Source organism: Loxodonta africana, chromosome 26 (genome assembly GCF_030014295.1).
Source record: "Loxodonta africana isolate mLoxAfr1 chromosome 26, mLoxAfr1.hap2, whole genome shotgun sequence".
Lineage (NCBI taxonomy): Eukaryota > Metazoa > Chordata > Mammalia > Proboscidea > Elephantidae > Loxodonta > Loxodonta africana.
The window spans coordinates 38709447-38730054 of NC_087367.1; the positions used below are offsets into that span (position 1 = coordinate 38709447).

The 20608-nt window shown below is 46.2% G+C and overlaps 1 protein-coding gene across 1 annotated transcript in view; it reads right to left on the minus strand.

Moving 5' to 3' along the window:
- Positions 1–20608, minus strand: part of ESYT3 (extended synaptotagmin 3) — a 65564-nt gene that overhangs the window by 10187 nt on the left and 34769 nt on the right. The window contains exons 8-19 of the mRNA XM_064277259.1: positions 18031–18151; positions 12295–12465; positions 11199–11281; positions 9057–9105; positions 8517–8606; positions 8035–8097; positions 7868–7930; positions 7215–7283; positions 6497–6583; positions 5561–5710; positions 2506–3002; positions 826–924 (exon numbers count right to left, since the gene is read on the minus strand). Coding sequence (XP_064133329.1) covers positions 826–924; positions 2506–3002; positions 5561–5710; positions 6497–6583; positions 7215–7283; positions 7868–7930; positions 8035–8097; positions 8517–8606; positions 9057–9105; positions 11199–11281; positions 12295–12465; positions 18031–18151 — 1542 coding nt within the window. The remainder of the gene's footprint in view (positions 1–825; positions 925–2505; positions 3003–5560; positions 5711–6496; positions 6584–7214; positions 7284–7867; positions 7931–8034; positions 8098–8516; positions 8607–9056; positions 9106–11198; positions 11282–12294; positions 12466–18030; positions 18152–20608) is intronic.

Consider the following 20608-nt stretch of genomic DNA (forward strand, 5'->3'; position numbering starts at 1 on the left):
TGGTTTGGGTTTTATGTTAATGAGGCAGGATTGAGGCAGTTATGTTAATGAGGCAAGACTCAATCTACAGGATTAGGTTATACCTTGAGTCAATCTCTTTTGAGATATAAAAGAGAAGCCCAGCAGAGAGACAGGGACCTCATGCCACCAAGAATGAAGAACAAGGAGAGGAGTACGTTCTTTGGACCCAGGATCCCTGCACTGAGAAGCTCCTAGACTAGGGCAAGATTGATGACAAGGACCTTCTCCCAGATAAAACAGAGAAAGCCTTCCCCTGGAGCTGGAGCCCTGAATTCGGACTTCTAACATCCTAGACTGTGAGAGAATAAATTTCTCTTTGTTAAAGCCATCCAGTTGTGATATTTCTGTTATAGCAGCACTAGATTAATTAAACCATGACCAAAAAATAAGTAAAAGTCTGCAGAATTTAGAAGACAACACATGAGATTCATGGTTCTGAAAACACACATTTTTGTAACGTGTGAGGTAGAGCACATAGCACTATTTTTTTTATTTTAAGGTAGAGCAAGTACTTCCATCTAGGGACAACGTACTTGGGAAGATGTACTGACTACCAGCAGATAGTTTAGCAATGGTTATGTCTGAGCAAAGCCCCTGTTTCTTAAGCCCACCAGCACCAACGAAGAACGGCCACCAAAGTGTTCCGCTGAGGACTTTCTCCCTCACACATGCAGGCCTTCAAACTTCATTTCTCCCAGTGCATTACTGATCTACTTGTGGGAGCTGCATGCCCTTGCCCTTGATGCAGAGCCCCTAGTCATCTGCTGCTCCTGAAAGACCTTCCTGGCCCCAGAAACCCTTTACCTGCAGCCGTTGATTAGCACACTGAGGCAGTGCCGCAGACACACGTAGCGCACCGTGAGCTGAATCTCACCCAGTGGCTGTTGCCTCAGATTCCCGCCTCTGTAAAGAAAGCGTTTGTCATTTGTCTTTAAAAATGCTGGTCTTCTCCTGCCCCCTCTCCACTACCCCGAGAGAGAGAAACATGACCTACTTTCAGAATACAGAACCATTGGTTAATAAAATAATTCTCAGTAAGATTCCTTTTAGTAGGAAATCGGTCCCACCCAGCATTTATATGAAATTATCTCTTTGGCTGAAGGTAGGCTAGAAAAGCCTTTTAGGATCCTAGGATCCAAATGAAGATATAAAAGATCCTAGAGAATTTTTGTTAACTTTCATAGGTGTGATGATAATGATAATGTAGGATGTATCATTTTTAGGACAGTAGAGAGTAAAGGGTCATGATGCCTATAACTTATTTGAAATGGTTCAGCAAAAATGTGTGTGTTTATACACATAAATATTTATAGTGCAAGGAGCCCTAGTGGCACAGTGGTTAAGCACTCTGCTAACAGGAAGGTCAGCAGTTTGAACCTACCAGCCACTCCATGGGAGAAAGATGTGACAGTCTTCCTCTGTAAAGATTACAGCCTTGGAAACCCTATGGGACAGTTCTGCACTGTCCTCCAGGGTCCCTGCTGTGAGCTGGAACGGACTCAATGGTAGTGGGTTTTTGTTTTTTTTTTTTTTAAATAATGCAGATAGATCAGTGTAAACAATTGTTGTTGAATCTGGGTGGAGGGAATATGTATGTTAATTGTAATGTTTCAACACTCAGGGTTTGAATATTTTCATAATAAAAGATTAGACAAAATAAAGTCCTGGAAATCATAAGCTAATCAGTAGAAAATACTTGATGGTTCAACTTTGAAAGAACACAAATTACATAAAGTTTAAAATGGCTTAAAATGCACATTCTGTTGGGGAAATGGAGTTGAATGGGTTGGTCAGATTTCAGGTCTTCTATTAATGACTAAATTCCTCTGTTTTTATATCTGAGCTGATCATAAAATTGAGAGAATTCTGGATATCCACCAATTTAATCACTTCTTGAGTATTATGATCACAATGTACAAAGCAAAATGCATTCCACAGACGCGTGGTCTCCAAGCACAGCTGGCTGGATTCAGGACGAGTTTTGTGATCTGGTAAATGTGTTGGTTCCCTTTCCTAGGCTGATATGAATGTAATTCAGATTAGGAAGAACATGAACCCTGGTGTGACCTTGGCGGAGTTAGTCAACCTTTATGATAGTACGTTCTCTCTCATACAGTCAATGGGAAGATTGAATTAGGTAGTAAACACAGTAAATGGCAGCCATTAATAACATAATTCCACATTCTAAGGTTTCCATATCATCCCAGTATAACTCTTTAGAATTCAGGAAGTGTTTCTGCTGGGAGGAATCTTAAAGACCAATGCCCAGCATTTATTTTACATTAATTCTATAGCTAGAGCTATAACCAGACTCTTCCCTCTCTCTTCCTGTTTTGTTTTTTTTTTTTCCTACCAGACCATGCTGCCTCCTTATAATTGAAAAACCAGAACTTGCACATAAGTGAGTCCATATCTAATTTTCCAGCCAGGGAGGAATTTTTCATGCAGATGATTTTTGAAAAGATTAAACAGAGAAATGCATACTCAATGTTGAGGCTGATATCTGTCAGGTCAAAGCAGGAGGAGGCCAGGGAATTGAGCGAGGACAGGCTGGGAGCCAGTGCCTTGGGCTTGCTTGCAAACAGGGAGGCAGGGCAGTTCATGGGTCTGGGTGACTTCACGGGCTCTGGAGAATGGGGGCCTGGGACAGTTAGGAAGATGGTAGCTGAGCTCTTCTTCTCTTCCACGTGCTCATAGAACCCTTTGGCATTCTCCTTGCCTTTGGGCTTTGGGCCTGTCTGTTGGGGTGTGGGCTCAGTGACAACAGTGGTAGCACTGGTGGTTGTTGTGGTGCTCTTGGAGGTCTCCTTGGTGTCAGAAGCAGGATCTGGGGGACATGGTACATCTTCAGGGCCCTCTCCCTGGGGTGGGGCTTTGGGGCCCTGGTTTGTGGCCACCTTCTTGATAAACAGAGGACCTTTCTTTAGGGCTTCAGGTCCCGTGTATGGGCTCCCCATCTCTCGTTCCTCCACACGCAGGAACTGCAAATAGATGACATGGTTGCTCATGGGCTGGGCCCACCACTTCCTCTTCCTCCCCACTTCTATTCTCACTCTGGGAGATGGTTACTTCTCCTCTTTCCTGGAACAGTTTTCTCAAAAATCAGTGCCCAACTCAATGGCTTTTTCACAGACTGTATCCTTCTTGACCTTGCTCTGTCCCCTGACTGCCTCTAACCAATGCTACCCTGTCTTTGACCTTCCTCCTGTCTCACTAGTGGGTGTTCTTCAAGACTCAGTCCTGGATCCGTTCTCTCTTTATACCTCCACTTGCTGCTCTATACCTGGTCCACTCTCACAGTATGCACTTTACTCGTGTGTAGAGGACTCCCAGATCTACCCTCCAGTCCTGCCCTCACCCTAAGCTGGATATGTATCACTAGCTGCCTTCTAGATATGGTTGTTTCCACTGTCACCTCATTCACTATTGTTTTCCCAAAAATGTGTTTCCTATTCAGACCCACTCCTGTGCGCTTAGCCCTAAATTTCAAACCTTAGCCATTGTTTTTCCCCATGCTCTTTTCCCCTCAGTTATTATCAAGACCCATCCTAGAAACTTCTATTTCCTGCAGTATGGCAGTCAAAATATTCTGAAACACCTCTCATTAGGAATGCCAAATAAAATGAAACAAACATCCTTTAAAATGGATAGCCAAATTCACAAGAATATAAGGAAAACCTCTATGGTTAAAAGAGAGAAAGAAAAAAAAAAACTGAAAAATAAAGATTAAAGGTTAAGCTTTCCTGGGGTCATTTACCAATTTTGGTATCCAAGGGATTAGGGTTTTAAGGATCTTGCAGAGACAAGAGACAAGTCCTTGGATTCATGTGAGGCTGGGAGTTGCAAGTGAGAGCCATAAAGATTGGTGATATCTTTAGTGAAAAAGTAGTGTAGAAATAAAAATTCCATCCACCAGCAAGGATCGATGACAAGATGTGTCTATCTTAGCCTGTCCATAAAAATGGACCCAGGTTTGTAATGTACCTGGTGTGCTTGGCTGAAGCAAAAGCAGAACCATATTGGAAGAGAGCAACCTCAATCCAGGTCATAAAGAACAGCCCAGATTACAAAACACAAATGAGCTACCATGAACAACAGACACAACAAACATCAAAATTCGATGTCCAAGATACTCAAATAATAGAATTAACAAGCATATACATTATAAAATAAATATTTTCAAATGATTAAAGTCAGGGTAGAAACATGAAACAATAACAAGACACCATGGAAAAAAGACAAGATGGATTTGGAAAAGAGAAAATTAAAAGAAATGAAAAATGGTCATCAATTGAATTGTGTACCCCAAAAATACGTGTTGTAAATCCTAACCCCTATACCTGTAGATGGAAACCCTGGTGGCATAGTGGTTAAGTGCTACAGCTGCTAATCAAGAGGTCGGCAGTTCAAATCTGCCAGGCACTCCTTGGAAACTCTATGGGGCAGTTCCACTCTGTCCTATAGGGTCGCTATGAGTTGGAATCCACTCAACAGCAGTGGGTGGGGTTTATACCTGTAAATGTAATCCCACTTCGGAATGGGTTTTCTTTGTTATGTTAATGACAGTATTAGTGTAGGGTGTGTCTTAAATCTATCTCTTCTGAAGTATAAAAGAGCAAATTAAGCAAGGAAGCAAGCAAGCAGAGATGGGGGAAGAGAGATGCCCCACCATGTGAAGATTGCTCCAACTGAGGAACAGAAACCGAAAAGAGACATGGACCTTCCCCCAAAGCCAACAGAGAAAGCCTTCCCCTAAAGCTGGTGCCCTATATTCAGATTTCTAGCCTCACAAACTGTGAAAAGCCCTGGTGGCTCAGTGGTTAAATGTTTGCTAACCAAAAGGTTGACAGTTCAAATCCACCAGCCACTTATAGGGTCACTATGAGCCGGAATCAACTCTATGGCAATGGGTTCATGGGTTAAACTGTGAGAAAATAAATTTCTGTATGTTAAAGCCAAAAAAAGAAAAATGGTCATCAAAATTAAAAACAGATTAACCCAAAACCAAACCCACTGCCATCTAGTCAATTCTGACTCATAGCAACCCCAAAGAACAGAGTAGAACTGCCCCAGAGGGTTTCCAAGGAGCGGCTGATGGATTGGAACTGCCAGCCATTGGGCACTGGCACCACCAGGGCTAAACAGTAGATCAGACATAGCCAAATAAAGAATTAGTGATTTGGAAGATAGATGCTAAGGAAGTTAGCCAGAATGTAGCACCAAGAGATAAAGAGATGGGAAATATGAAGGACAGGACAGTTCAAGAGACATGGAGGATAGGATGAGATAGTCCAGCATAGCATAGAAGGATCTAGAAAAGGATTAAAAGGATGACAGAGAGGCTATATTTGAAAAGATAAGAGCCGACAATTTTCCAAAATGAATTTTAAAAAATTCATTTCCTGGCTTCTTTCAGCCAGGAGTAAACTTGAATATATCTCCTGACTTCTTCTGCCCATAAGTCCTCTGGAGACAGAGTCCACCTTGCTCCATGATCAGAGTTCCACTTCCCTCTCTTAGGGTTAGGGGATAAATTTACCCGCAGCACCAGCCTCATGGAGATGAGGCTGTCCAGGCCCGAGAGGTCCAGCTGAAAGCGCTGTTCAAGGGTGAGGTCTGCACAGGAGAGGATCTGGCACAGGGGGATCTCCAGCACTCCCAGAGCATACTCCTGGTCATCATCAAGCACCTGTGCAGTGAGCAAGAACGAGAGGAGAACCAAGCCCCACCCTTACCACTCCCACACAATCTGGGCCCCAGCTGAGTCTGGGTTCACCTCAGTATGTACTGTGCTACTACTGGTATCTGATCCTGTTCTGGGAATTGGGAATGAACCGGGCCTGGTCCCTGCCTTCAGTCAGGTGAGAAGAGTGACTTAGGGAAGAGGCACTTATAATCTTATGAGTCCAATATGTCAAATGTTCAGGGCCATGGGGGCTTTAGGGTAAGATGAGTTATGCTCTTCTATGATCGGACATCCAGACAGGGCTTTTGTCCCTGAAACAGAGCGTGAAGAGGACCCCAAAATATCCCAGTTCTGCCACTTGTTAGTCATGATATCTTAGACAAGTCATTGTTTAAGCCTCTATTTGTTCATGTGTAAAATAGAGAAGATAATATCGATTTTCCACAGATATTCTGTGAGGATTAAATGAATTTTTTTTTTAATGAAGTACATCATCATCATCAACGTCCATATTCCAACACAGGCCACTCTGGGTGTTGTGTAACAACCAGAAAGGCCCTTTTGCAGGAAGAGCCAAGAGACATGAGGGTTTGTCCTTCCACAGCCTCCTCCCCAGTGACCTCATACAGCAGCCTCATGGAGATGAGGCCTTGGGGGGGGGGGGCCTCATTATTCCCTCCTGCACGCAAGTGGTGGGTCTTATGTACCACACCAAGAATCTACTCAAGGTGTGCTTCGAGCTCCCATTCCTCCTAAAACTCTATTCCAAGAGCGCAACTTCAAGCATACCTTCAGATGTAGCCGTTCAGCTGCCACATTGTGCACAAAGAAGGAGAACACTTGGCCCCACACGGGGTCCTTGCTGTGGTGACATGTCTGGGGACAGAGGAGGAAGAGATCATTGAAGGGTCAGTTTGGGCAGAGTTGGATACTAGCTCCTATGCTCTCAGTCTGGCCACCAGGCACATTTGGGAGCCTTCTTATGTGTCTGCCCAGGGACCAGACCCACACACACTACAGCCAGTGGGAGCAGCTAGGGAGGGGCAACCAGACTCAAGGCAAGAAGTGCTTTGCCAGGAAGCTCTACAGGGACTGAAAATCACATGAGCATTAAAGTTTACTCCCTGGGGAAGGGGGCCAACAGATTTCTGCTGCTGGACTGAGAAACTTCATGGTGTAGTGGGAAGGATGTGGGCTTTAGAGCCAGGCCTGGGCTAGTTCTGCTGCTTTCTAGCACGTGACCTTGGGCAACTCATTTAATCTCTGATCCTCAATGGACTAAAAAAATGATTTTGTGAGGTTATTGTGAGAAATAATACAAAGTGTCAAAACTGTGTCCTGCACCTGCTAGGGGTTCAGTGCAAGCTAATTCCCTCCCTTTTTGCCTCTCTCAGCCATTGTTTTTGCCAATCCTTTTTTCCCCTCAGTTATCAATCAAGACCCATCCTAGAGACTTCCATTTCCTCCCATCTCCTTACCCCAAGGCTACACTCCACAGCTGTCTTACCTTGCTCATGTGTGTCTTCTTGCCTACGGATAGCTTGACATACGAAGAAGGGTCTCTGCTGACCTTATTCTGTGAAAGGAAAAAATCCACAAAAACAATGGCGGCACTGTCAATGTTACCTTGAGACACCCTCATTCCCTGGGAGTATCAGTGGGACCTAGGCCCAGCCGGTTGCTTCCCATTGAGAGAAGGCGGCCCTGGGTGCTACCCAGGCTCCCTCGGCTGCCATTACTATACAGTACTGACCCCCAGGAGGTTCCAAGTTAAAGACCAGAGACCAAGTGGGGCCTGGCTGGGCACAGGTTCTTGTTCTGTGGGGCCCAGAGCATGAGCTATGGAATCAGATGGCATGGAGTCCAATTCTGGCTCCTCCTTTTAGCTGTGGGACTCAGGCATTTAACCTTCTGAATCCTGCTTGTAAAATGTCAATAAAAACTGTTGACGCAGTCATTGAATGGCTCAGAGATAAGGAATGTGAGGGATGAGCTGCCAACCCCTGTACCTCGCACATGCAGACTGCTGAATGGCAGCTCTGGTATCCCCAGGTTGTGTGTGCATGGACCATGGCCCGGAAGACATAGGGCTGTGGTGACTCAGGGGAGGAGAAGCTGTGACCTGCCCTCACTTGTGTTTTCAGCCACACACACACTTACCTTGGCAAACCTAGAGAGTTTTTTGGCTCGATATTCACCATTCAGGTAGTCAAAAGGGCTTCTCTGTAGCACAAGAATAATAAGTGAGTAGCACCCAGAAGAGACAAGCGGAAAGTGAAGGCATGAGGTGCTTCCAGGGGAGACACTTAGGCCATGTCACCACTCACCGGCAGGTTGCAGGCGCTCTCCAGGAAGACCACAAGGATGGCGGTGGAGAGGCTGCCAGGGTCCTGCAAGCAGTAGCAGAGAAACAGTCTGGTTTTGAAGAAACTGCCTGTGTCAGAAAGAAGCCAGCCAGCCATTGCACTCCATACTAATCATAAGATCGCTCACAATCTAGCTTTCGTTTGAGGCTGAGAATATAACTGCAGCATGGCAGATTCAAGTTAGAGACAGAGATGGATTTCCCAAATGAACCAGGCTGATAGGCAATGACACAGAGCTCTAAGGACCCCATATTCCCTGGAGATGGTTGAGATTGTCTGCTGAGATGGATCAGGAGCTGCTCTGTGTGTTGATGGGCTGTGACATATTCTCCAGGAGACAGGGCTGGCTCCACTCCCTCCCTCCCCTCATGCACGTGGGCCATCCCACTGCATGCTCCCCCCCTCGCCTTTCTGCTCAAGGGCCCCTGACACACTGTACTCACCTCAGCCAGAAATTCCTGGTCAGTGGTCAGTGCAAGCCACTCCAGCCGCAGATGCACCCGCCCACTGGTTGTGTCGTTTAGGACAAACCACTGCAGGGAGGGGAGGGGACAAAGGGCAGGGAGATGCTACTGACCCTCTCCCTGAGTTACCACTCAGTCTTGTGCCCAGTGAGGGCCTAACAGAGACTAGAAGAGTGACCTAGCCCACAGTGGGTGGGCTCTGGGCTCTGAGAGACTGGAAGATGTGGTTACACAAGGACAAAAGCGCTCCACTTTGGGATGGAAAAGCCCTCCTGACAGGCCCAGCCTGCCCTCCCTTGTAATGCAACTGTCCCCTGCTGGGGGTCCTTGGCCTATGGGCATTGCCAGGGAAGATCCTTCCTACTGGAGTCTGAAGGGCTCTCAGGACTCATCTGTGCCTCACCCAGCTCTTCCCCTGAGCATGCATGCAGCCCAGCAGAGAAGGGCCCTGTTCACAGGACTAGCTGTCCATGGGAGGGGCACTGCACTGAAACCCTGTGTCCCAGGCACCAACTCTACCTCGTCCACCACTCTGTTGGTCATGACGTCACCAAGGCAGATCTGCAGGCTGGAAGACACAAGGAGAGGTGCTTGGCTCAGAGACGGTAAGTCAAGGAGAATGTAGAGGCCCACCCTGAAATCTACTATCAACTATCTGAGTGGGGCCATCAAGACAGAGGATGTTATTCAGCGAGGCCCCAAGGAACCATTGGGAGACCAGCTTCAACTTGAGCGAAGGAGGACTCTAACCATCGAGGCTGGGGAGGCAGGCAGCCCCATCCCCACGTGGGACAAGCGGAGGCTCCTGGCCATATTGACTCTGGATTTCTAATTGAATGGGGCTACTGGCATTTTGGCTGGTATGATTTTTCCTTGTACAGGACTGCCGGTACATCACAGGAATTTACCTTCCCAGTCCTGTGCCCTCTCAATACCAGTGGCACCACCTCCGCCAGTCATTGTTGTAACTCCAAATGTCCCCATTTCCAAAACTGCCCCGGGTGCCCTCCCAGAGATAAGTGTAGCTGTCACCCTTGTATGAGGAGGCAACACCCACCTCCAGTGTGCCCCCCTACCTGGCCCAAACCAGAGGGCAAATGTAATTCTAATGAACTGTTAGAATGTGTGCTTGAGCTCAAAACACACCTGAAATCAGATAAATAAAACATAAGCCAAAAGCCACATTTCTATTCTGCACATTATAAAAAGTACAAGTTTTTTCATTAAAATTAAAAACATCTGGTGGTGAGCTGTTTCTTCAACTGTCAGATTATGCTCCACCCATTTTGTTTTATGCCCACTTTTTTCTTTTCAATTACAAGTTCATGGAAACAAGTCAGCCAGCACAGAGGGGTATAAAGACTTGGTTATCACTTCGTCTCTCACGGCCTCACCCAAACCCTCCAAGATGAGCAGTGTGAACAGCCTGGTACTGAACACGGGCAAACATACATCCTCAAGGGCTCCTCCCCTTGAAAACGGAGTCCAATAGCATAGGTTACTCCACACCTGCTTTCCCTCCTTGTACTAATACATCATGGACATCCTCAGGTCAGTACACATAGATCCTACTCATCAGTTTTAATAGCTGCAGAATATTCTGTAGTTTGGCAATAGCAAATTTGTTTCGACATTCAGCCAATGTCCTCTGAGGTTGAATATTCGTGTCTCCAGAGGTTTTTTTTTTTTTTTTTTTTTTACCAGATACTTCTGCAATAAACATTTCAGGTACTAATGCTTTTATTTCATAGGAGATCCTGGAATTGGGACTGCTGGGCCGAAAAACGTGTAAATTTGAAATTTTGATAGCGATGCCCACCCCTACCACTCCAGTTTTCTACAGTCCTGAGGTTCTGTGTTCCACCTCTGAGTGAGATGGCAAGGATTCCTTGGGACTGGGCACCTAGCCATCCATGCCAGCCTTGACCCCTACCAACAGCTCCAGAGGGAAGAAAGCAGAACCCCAGGACTCAGGACTGGGCACTCAGGAGGTATCTGGGAAGGAGGTTTGTGGCAGAAATGTGGAGATATGGGCTAGTTGCCTGACACGTTTGTCGTATCAAGAGTGACCACATTCTGATCAGGGCCACAATAGATGGATCCTGATAGAGTGGGAGGAAAATGTGGAACAGAACTCAAATTCTTAAAAAGTCCACATTTACTGGACCAGTTGAGACTAGAGAACTCCCCAAGACTATCGCCCCAAACTCTTTAAACCTTGAACCAAAACTACTCCTTGATGTTTAGCTAAATAACAGATTGTCTCATAAAATAAAGAATATCACCCATGAGCACTGCACTCCTTTAAAACATTATCTATATGAGACCAAATGGACAGCAATTGCTCTAAAGCAAAGATGAGAAGATAATGGGACAGGGAAACTAATTTACTGGAAATTGAACAACTTGAATGGAAATAATGAGAATGTTGACACTTTGTGAAAAATATAACCAATGTCACTGAACATCTTGTGTAGAAATTGTTAAATGGAAACCTAATTTGCTATGTAAACTTTCACTAAAAAACACAATAAAATATTATTTAAAAAAAAAAAAAAAAGAGTGGCCAGAAAGGGTTGAAGTTCCCTGAGCCTTAAGGCCTGGCCCAGCACACCCAGGGAAGGAAAGCTGCCCCAGGCCCAGCTCTGCCCTTGTCCTCACCTGCCCAGGAAGTCGTCCCTGTCAGGATCCTCATCATATAGGTCCACCTCCAGGTCTTGCCCAGGGACTTCATACACTATGAGCTGGAGGGAAAGAGAGATGTCTCGACCTACAAGTCACACCTCTGGTGAAGCAGATCTCTGCCCAGGGACTTCATACACTATGAGCTGGAGGGAAAGAGAGATGTCTCGACCTACAAGTCACACCTCTGGTGAAGCAGATCTCATGAGTGACCCAAGGGGAGACAAATCTTGGCCCCACCACCTGCCAGCTGGGAGCCCCTGGGCAGATTCCTGCCCTCCTTAGCACCTCAGGAACCCCACCTATAAAAGGGGAGTGGTACTCCTCCCCTGTGGAACAGTGAGGAGGATTAGAGACAACAAGTGGAAGCCCATGGTGATTGGGTGACAGTAGCTGCTGTGTTCTACATGGGGTCTATAGCTTCAGAGCACCTTCCCAGCTGATCCTCCAGGGTCAATGAATCTGGGACACCAGGAAGCTGCATTTTATCACCCCTGCTTTCACCTCCACACCCCAAGTGTAGCAGAGCTTCCAGATGTTGTGCTGTGAGGGGAGGGCGGGGCAGTCACCAAAGAGGTATCCCCTGGAATGTGTAATCTGCAGGGCCTTCACAGCCTTAACAGGCTGTGGGTCCCACCATTCAAGTACTAGGGATAGTGGTTGGCCTTAGGAAGAGTTCAGGCTACTGGTGTGTGGCTCTGGCAGGGGAGGCTGAGAGGATTGGAGCAGAGAACTGTGCCTCTGAGGGTTTCTCCTTTGATTTAAAACTTCACTTCCAAGGAATCTGACTTTGGTGGAGAAGGGAGGTAGGAATCATCTACAGGCTGGCCCTCCAGAGGGGCCAGAGAAGCCCCACCTCATGGAGCCTGGTGGATGTGGAAAGAAGAATCCATACAGACCTGCCTGCCCTTCTCAAGTTCTTTGGCATGCAAGGCCTCCTCTTCTGGTCCAGTGTTGCCCCCATAGATATGTAAAAGCCCCAAGGGCCAGGCCCTGCCTTGTCAGTGCCTAGTACAACCAGAGCTGAGCTCGAAGGGCATCGAGGGTAGCCAAAGAAGACTGAGGAGACCTTCACCTCAAACACCTCGTTCCAAGTAGGGTTCAGGTTCCTGTAGATGGTCCTGCTCCGGAAGTGCTGCAGGCCGATGCTGACCTTGGCATAGGGGTCTGACTTGCCTCGGAGCCCCAGGAAGTTGTCCTTCTGGGCCAGCTTCTCTGCCTCCAACAAGTGGACTCTGATCACCCCCTGGAAAATGCCACGGCCCAGGGCTCACAGCTACTCCCCAGGCCATACCAGCCCTCAAGGCCCAGAACAGCAGAGAGAGCCAAAGCTGTCAGAGATCACCCTTGCCCCCTTCTTACCCTCTCAAGTTCTGGATAGGGAAACAGAAGCCAGAGATGGTAGTGAACAGGCCAAGACCGTGTGGCAGGTGATGGCAGGGCCCAGGGGTCTCTGCACTACTGGATGCCCCACCTATGCCCCTGGCCCTCCTACCCCTCCCTGCCTCGAACCTGCCACATGAATGGTTTATTCAGCTGCAAACTTTTCCTCCTCCTGTGTCAACAATCCTGCCATCTGAGGAAGTTTACTCCAGGCCTCCCCTGTAATCTGCATGCTGGCTGAACCCCAGTGTCACTCTTTCCTGATACTCAGGTGTACACACCGCTGCAGACACTGCCTGCTGTTGGCAGTGGGTCCATGTGCTCATAAATTCCCCCACACTTGGGCTGTGCCATAGGGCAGACCCCCTTCCCCACACTCACAAGGATGGGTGCTTAAAAAAAAAAAAGAAAAGAAAAATCTAACTCTATTAAAGAACAGAACACAGGAATTAGGAAAAACAAACAAACAATAAACCACACTTCATGGAATATAAGGTAGGCCTTCCTGTCTAGTGCTTTTTTTAAAACACCAGTAAATACATATACTTTTATCCTTTGACCCAGCAATCTCACTTCTAGGAATCTATTCCAATGATATAATGGCAAAAGTATATAAAGACACATGCACAAGGCAATTTATTACAACACTATTTGTAATAGTAAAAGACCTAACACAACTGTCCATCAACAGGGAACTGACTGACATAATTACCCTTTTACAGCCTCTAATGAATTAATAATAAGGAGCTGTTATGGAATGAATCGTGTCCCCCAAAAATATGTACATCAATTTGGCTAGACCATGATTCCCAGTATTGTGTGATTGTCTACCATTATGTCATCTGATCTGATTTTCTTATGTGTTGTAAATTCTACCTCTAAGATGTTAAATGAAGTGGGATAGGTGGCAGTTATGTTAATGAGGCAGGACTGAATTTACAAGATTGGATTGTATCTTGAGCCAATCTCTTTTAATATATAAAAGTGAGCAGAGAGACTGGAGGACCTCAAACCACCAAGAAAGCAGCCCAGAAGCAGAGTACATGCGACCTTTGGACCCAGGGTTCCTGGGTGGAGAAGCTCCTAGTCCAGGGGAAGATCCATGACAAAGACCTTCCTCCTGAACCCACAGAGAAAGCCTTCCCCTGGAGCTGACTCCCCAGATTTGGGCTTCTAACCTACTAGACCATGAGATAATAAAGCTATCCACTTGTGGTATTTTTGTTATGGCAGCACTAGATGACTACGACAGAAGTCCTGGTGGCACGGTGGTCAAGGTCAGCGTTGGGACCCACCAGCCACTCCATGGGATAAAGATGTGGCAGTTAAGCTTCCATAAAGATTACAGCCTTGGAAACTCTGTGGGGCAGTTCTACTCTGTCTTATAAGGTCTCTATGAGTTGCAACAAGAACACAACGACAATGAATTAAAGGAATGAGGAAATGATCAATGACTGGAAACATCAAAAAAGGAGACATTCTCTCTTTAATAAATGGTGTAGGCATACCAGGATATCCATCTGCAAAAAAATGAAACAAGACCCATACCTCACACCATCCACAAAAACAAATTCAAAATGGATCAAAGACCTAAATATAAAATCTAAAACGATAAAGACCACGGAAGAAAAAATAGGGACAATGCTAGGAGCCCTAATACATGGCATAAACAGTATACAAAACATTACTAACAATGCAGAAGAGAAACTAGATAACCCAGAGCACCTAAAAATCAAACATCTATGCTCATCCAAAGACTTCACCAAAAGAGTAAAAAGATTACCTACAGACTGGGAAAAAGTTTTTGATCAGCATCTGATCTCTAAAATCTACAAGATACTGCAAAACCTCATCTACGAAAAGACAAATAACCCAATTAAAAAATGGGCAAAGGATATGAACACGCACTTCAATAAAGAAGACATTCAGGGAGCTAACAGATACATGAGGAAATGTTCACAATCATTAGCCATTAGAGAAATGCAAATCAAAACTACAATGAGATTCCATCTCACTCCAACAAGGCTGGCATTAATTCAAAAAACACAAAATCATAAATGTTGAAGAGGCTGTGGAGAGATTGGAACACTTACACACTGCTGGTGGGAATGTCAAATGGTACAACCACTTTGGAAATCGATTTGTGCTTCCTTAAAAAGCTAGAAATAGAACTACCATACGATCCAGCAATCTCACTCCTTGGAATATATCCTAGAGAAATAAGAGCCTTTACACGAACAGATATATGCACACCTATGTTCATTGCAGCATTGTATACAATAGCAAAAGATGGAAGCAACCAAGGTGCCCATCAACGGATGAATGGATAAATAAATTATGGTATATTCACACAATGGAATACTACGCATCAATAAAGAACAATGATGAATCTGTGAAACATTTCATAACATGGAGGAATCTGGAAGGCATCATGCTGAGTGAAATCAGTCAGTTGCAAAAGGACAAATATTGTATGAGACCAGTATTATAAGAACTCGAGAAATAATTTAAACATCATTCTTTGATGGTTACAAGAGTGGGGAAGACAAGAGTTTTCACTAATTAGATAATAGGTAAGAACTATTTTATTTGAAGGGAAAGACAACACACAATACAGGAGAGGTTAGCACAACTGGGCTAAACCAAAAGCAAAGAAGTTTCCCAAATAAACTGAACGCTTCGAAGGCCAGCGTAGCAGGGGCAGGGATGTGGGGACCATGGTTTCAGGGGACATCTAAGACAATTGGCATAATAAAACCTATTAAGAAAACATTCTGCATCCCACTTTGGAGAGTGGCGTCTGGGGTCTTAAACGCCAGCAAGCAGCGATCTAAGATGCATCAATTGGTCTCAACCCACCTGGAAAACAAAGGAGAAAGACAAGAACCAAAGACACAAGGTAATTATGAGCCCAAGAGACAGAAAGGGCCACATAAATGAGAGACTACATCAGCCTGAGACCAGAAGAACTAGATGGTGCCTGACTACAACAGGGAATACAACAGAGAACCCCTGAGGGAGAGGGAGAGCAGTGGGTTGCAGACCCCAAATTCTCGTAAAAAGACCAGACTTAATGATCTCACTGAGACTACAAGGACCCCAGAGGTCATGGTCCCCAGACCTTCTCTTAGCCCAAGACAGGAACCATTCCCAAAGCCAACTCTTCAGACAGGTATTGGACTGGACTACAGGATAGAAAATGATACTGGTGAAGAGTGAGCTTCTTGGATCAAGTAGACACATAAGGCTATGTGGGCAGCTCCTATCTGGAGAAGAGATGAGAAGGCAGAGGGGGTCAGAAGCTGGCCAAATGGACATCAAAATAGAGAGTGGAGGGAAGGAATGTGCTGTCTCATTAGAGGGAGAGCAACTAGGAGTAAATAGCAAGGTGTATATAAGTTTTTGTATGAGAGACTGACTTGGTTTGTAAACTTTCACTTAAAGCACAATAAAAATTAAAAAAAAAAAAAGAGAGACATTCTCACATTACATGCCTTCCATACACAAACCACCTATGAAGTAATCTTGCCAAAAAATTGAGCTTGAATTTTTCTAGATTCAACTCCCAGCTACAGGAAACACAAGAACATGTTAAACTACACCACAGAAATGCAATCAACCAAACAGCTTGTCAGAAACTCTACAGTACATAACCTTGTTTCTTCAACAAGTAAACTGCAAGAAATAAAATAGAGATGGAGGAGGAACCTATGGATTAAAGATTTAAATATCAACCAAACACAATGTGTACACCTTATTTAGATCTCAATTCAAACTAAAAAAAAAATACATTTATGAGATAACTGAAATTTTAACATTGCCTGAATATTTGATGGTAATAAGAAATTATGTATAATTGCTTAAGTATGATGATGGCACAATGCTTATGTTTTCATACTTAAAAAAAAAAAAAACCATTGCCATTGAGTTGATTCTGACTCATAGTGACCTATAGGACAGAGTAGAACTGCCTCATAGAGATTTCAAGGAGCGCCAGGTAGACTCAAACTGCCGACCTTTCAGTTAGCAGCCGTATTCTTAACCACTACACCACCAGGGTTTCCTTAAAAACAAGAGACTCCTTATATTTTAGAGATATATACTTAAAAATATAATAAAAGACAAAAAAGGAAAAACTGTGAGGAAATCACCAAACGATTTAGGTGCGGTAAAAAGTGCTGAGACTGGGGTGTGTCTTTGTGGGATGTCGGGAAGAAGGAAAAATGACACTGGGCAAGGTGAAGGTGGGACGTGTCTCTGTGTTCTGGGTGTCATACGTACCGACTTTGCTTGTCAGCCTCATCAAGGTGCTGGGAGGCCCATTGTCGGGGCAAGCACGCATTACCAAACCTTACAAGACATGCTGCTATATGTCTCTGCAAATACAAGGCCCCTCCTGGACCAGGGGCTCAACATGACAAAGATGCCAGTAAGGGGAGTTGAGGGCACAGGGCAAGCAGGGAAGTGGGACCAGGTGGTACAGGTACATCTACCCTCATGATTACAGGGCTTTCTCAGGAGTCAGGGAACACGAACAAGATGATCAAAGAGAAGCTTTGGTGGCACTTGTGGAGTCTTCTTTGAGGGAGTCAGGATGGGAGGGAATGAATGAGAGCTGGAGGGAATTGGTGAGGCTCAAGAAGGAGCCCCAGCCTGAAAGCTGGGACACTGGGGGATGAGTACCTGGGAGCCACCCCCACAGGAGGAGCCAGCGTGAGTGTCTGAGGAGACAGGGCACAGGAAGAAGGCTGAGAGGAGGTATGTGTCTGTCTCCCAACCAGCCTATACCCTCCCAGGTCACAGTGCCAGGTGTGGCACAGGCCTGAGTAGGAGCAGCCATCAGGGTAAGCGTAAAAAGAAACCAATGCCCCACATTTAACACCAGTGGTAAACTTGGGTGCTTCCCCACTCCCAAGGCCCTGAGTTCCAGCCCTGATGGGCTCACGCCCACAGCCCGGGCACCTTTCTATGGGGACACCACATGGCTGCCCCAGGGACTTCCTGAGCTGGGCCGAGGACCAGGACTATGGGACTTAGCACCCAAGGAAGCCCCAGGTCCTGACTCAAAAGGGGATTCTCTTCTGTAAACCCCAAAGATTCTTCCTGCCACAAAATTGTTGGAGACCTAGGTAACATCATGTGCCGGAAAGGAGGATGGGAGGCTCCTAGATCTTCACAGGGGCCAGAGCCCACAGTTCCCAACACAGGCCACAAGGAGGCACCAGGAGCTGCTGGTAAGGAATCAACCCTGGGCCCTGTCCCTCACCAGCTGGGTGATCTTGGGCAAGTCATTCAACCTCCCCAGGCTCAGTCTCCGCCCTATAAAATGGGGATGCAGCACCCTCAGGGTAGTAATGAGGATTATCATCTGATAATACATCTGTCTCAACACTGGGCCCAGGGCCCCATGGCCAGGGCTGGTACTTACGCAGGGCAGAGGGAAGCGCAAGTTGGTCACGTCCAAGCCCTTCTTCACAGGCACAGTCACTCGGTTGGGCAGCACCAGGTGGGTGGCGATGAGGTCCTCCAGTAGGCTGTCAGACACCTCGCTGGGGACACCAGAGCATCACCGGTTATGGGGGCGTGCATTACTTCCCCCACAACGCCTGCACCTCCACCCATGCCTAGAGCTGGAGTCAGGAGCAGAGCTTGGCAGGGTGGGCCTGGCCAGGAGAAAGCAGCCCTGACCCTAGCCTGCTGGGGATGGTTGCGTGCCTGTGTGTATGATGCATGTGTTGAGGGGATATATTTTGACAGTCTGTGACTGACCAGTCTATTGAAAATAGCAGCCTGGTCCCGTAAACCCCTCTTCTTGCTGCCCTAATCCTGCTTTGTTCTTCTTCCAGGCAGCACAGCATTGTGTTGTTGTTGTTGTTAGGTGCCATCAAATCGGTTCCTACTCAGAGCCACCCTATGTACAACAGAATGAAACACTGCCCAGTCCTGCACCATCCTCACAATCGTTGTTATGCTTGAGCCCATTGTTGCAGCCACTGTGTCAATCCATCTTGTTAAGAGTCATCCTCTTTTTCGCTCACACTCTACTTTACCAAGCATCATGTCCTCCAGGGACTAGTCCCTGCTGATAACATGCCCAAGGTATGTGAGACAAGTCTCACCATCCTCGTTTCTAAGGAGCATTCTGGTTTTACTTCTTCCAAGACAGATGTGTTTGTTCTTCTGGCAGTCCATGGTGTGTTCAATATTCTTCACCAGCCCCATAATTCAAAAGCAACAATTCTTCCTTGGTCTTCCTTATTCCTTGTCCACCTTTTGCATGCATACGAAGTGACTGAAAACACCATGGCTTGGATCAGGCACACTCAGTCTTAAAGTAACATCTTTGCTTTTTAACACTTTAAAGAGATCTTTTGCAGGAAATTTGCCCAATGAAATGCATCGTTTAATTCCTTGACTACTGCTTCCATGGGTGTTGATCGTGGATCCAACAAAAATGAAATCCTTTACAACTTCAATCCTTTCCCCATTTATTATGATGTTGCTTATTGGTCCAATTGTGAAAATTTTTGTTTTCTTTATGTTGAGGTGTGATCTATACTGAAGGTCTTTGATCTTCATCAGTAAGTGCTTCATGTCCTCTTCAGTTTCAGCAAGCAAGATTGTGTCATCTGCTTTTTGCAGGCTGTTAATGAGTTTTACTTCAATCAATGTTCCACTGCTATTCATAAGGTTTTCACTGGACAATTTTTTCAGTAGACTGCCAAGTCCTTCTTCCTATTCTGTCTTAGTCTGGAAGCTCAGCTGAGTCCTGTCCACCAAGGGTGACCCTGCTGGTATTTGAAATTCCAATGGCAACGGTTCCAGGATCACAGCAAAACACAAGCCACTACAGTAGGACAAACTGAGACACGTGGTAGAACAGCATGGTAGCTGAAGACAATGACCCAGAGCCTGTGTGAGCCTTGCAGCTCTATCACTCACTAGCTGTGAGACATTGGGCAAGTCACTGACCTTTCTGGACCTCAGTGTCCTCATCTCTAAAATGGGGATAATAATGCCCACCTCCTAGAGTTGTTATGTGGATATGTTAATATGTGTAAAGTGCTGAGAACGGTGCTAGCACGTAGCAATTGCTATGTGAGTGCTAGCTATTGTAGCCCTCCCACCCCCAGATAAAACATCATAATGCTCTTTGTTTATTGCCTGATTCTGTCCCTACAGTATAGAGAGACAGTGCCTAGAACAAGATGGAACACAGTAGGTGTTCGATAAATATTTTTTGAGTGAACAAACGCATAACTGGATTCTCTGCATCCACAAGGGCTGAGATCAGTGGGGATGACCCCAGTGAGGAAGGCAGCGAGTGGCCCTTCCTGCAGGCTGCTGCCTGAGCCTAGATAGTGGCAGGTGCCAGCCCTGGCCAGCCCAGCTGCCCCCATTCCTAGGGAGGTGTTCACATGCGGCTGGAGTCCCATGGAAGGAAGGAGAGGTCTCCCAGACCTGCCCCTCCTCACTGGCCTGTGGCGGCCGCCCCTCCTACACCTGTGCTTGTGGCCATGGTTGATTGCGGGGGTACATGGCTCCTCACCACTCGCTTGGATTGGGGAGGAGGGTGCAGTGAGGAAGAAAGGAGGAAACGTGCATCCACACCATTGCGCCACCACCACACACACGTGCTCTCACTGGGATCCTAGACAGAGAAAGCAGGCTCCCCTCTACTGAGAAAGAGCCCAGGGGCGAAGTTACTTGTCCGAAATCACACAGTCACTAAGTGACAGAGTCAGGGGTCTAGCCTGGCTGGGTCTAGTTCCAACAGCTGTGCACACTTCTCATTAGTCCTCACGGCCATCCCCAGGTCCACATCTTATCTTCTCAGAGCTACTTGTCCTACACCAGGACAGGGACCTACATATTCCTCAGCCCAACATTCAGCAAAGCGCTTCTCACCCAAAATGTGTGTGTGTGAATGCACACGTGTGTGTGTGAGTATGTGTGTGCCTGTACACACACACGCACTGAGTATAGTGCCTGCCCACAGAGGGCCA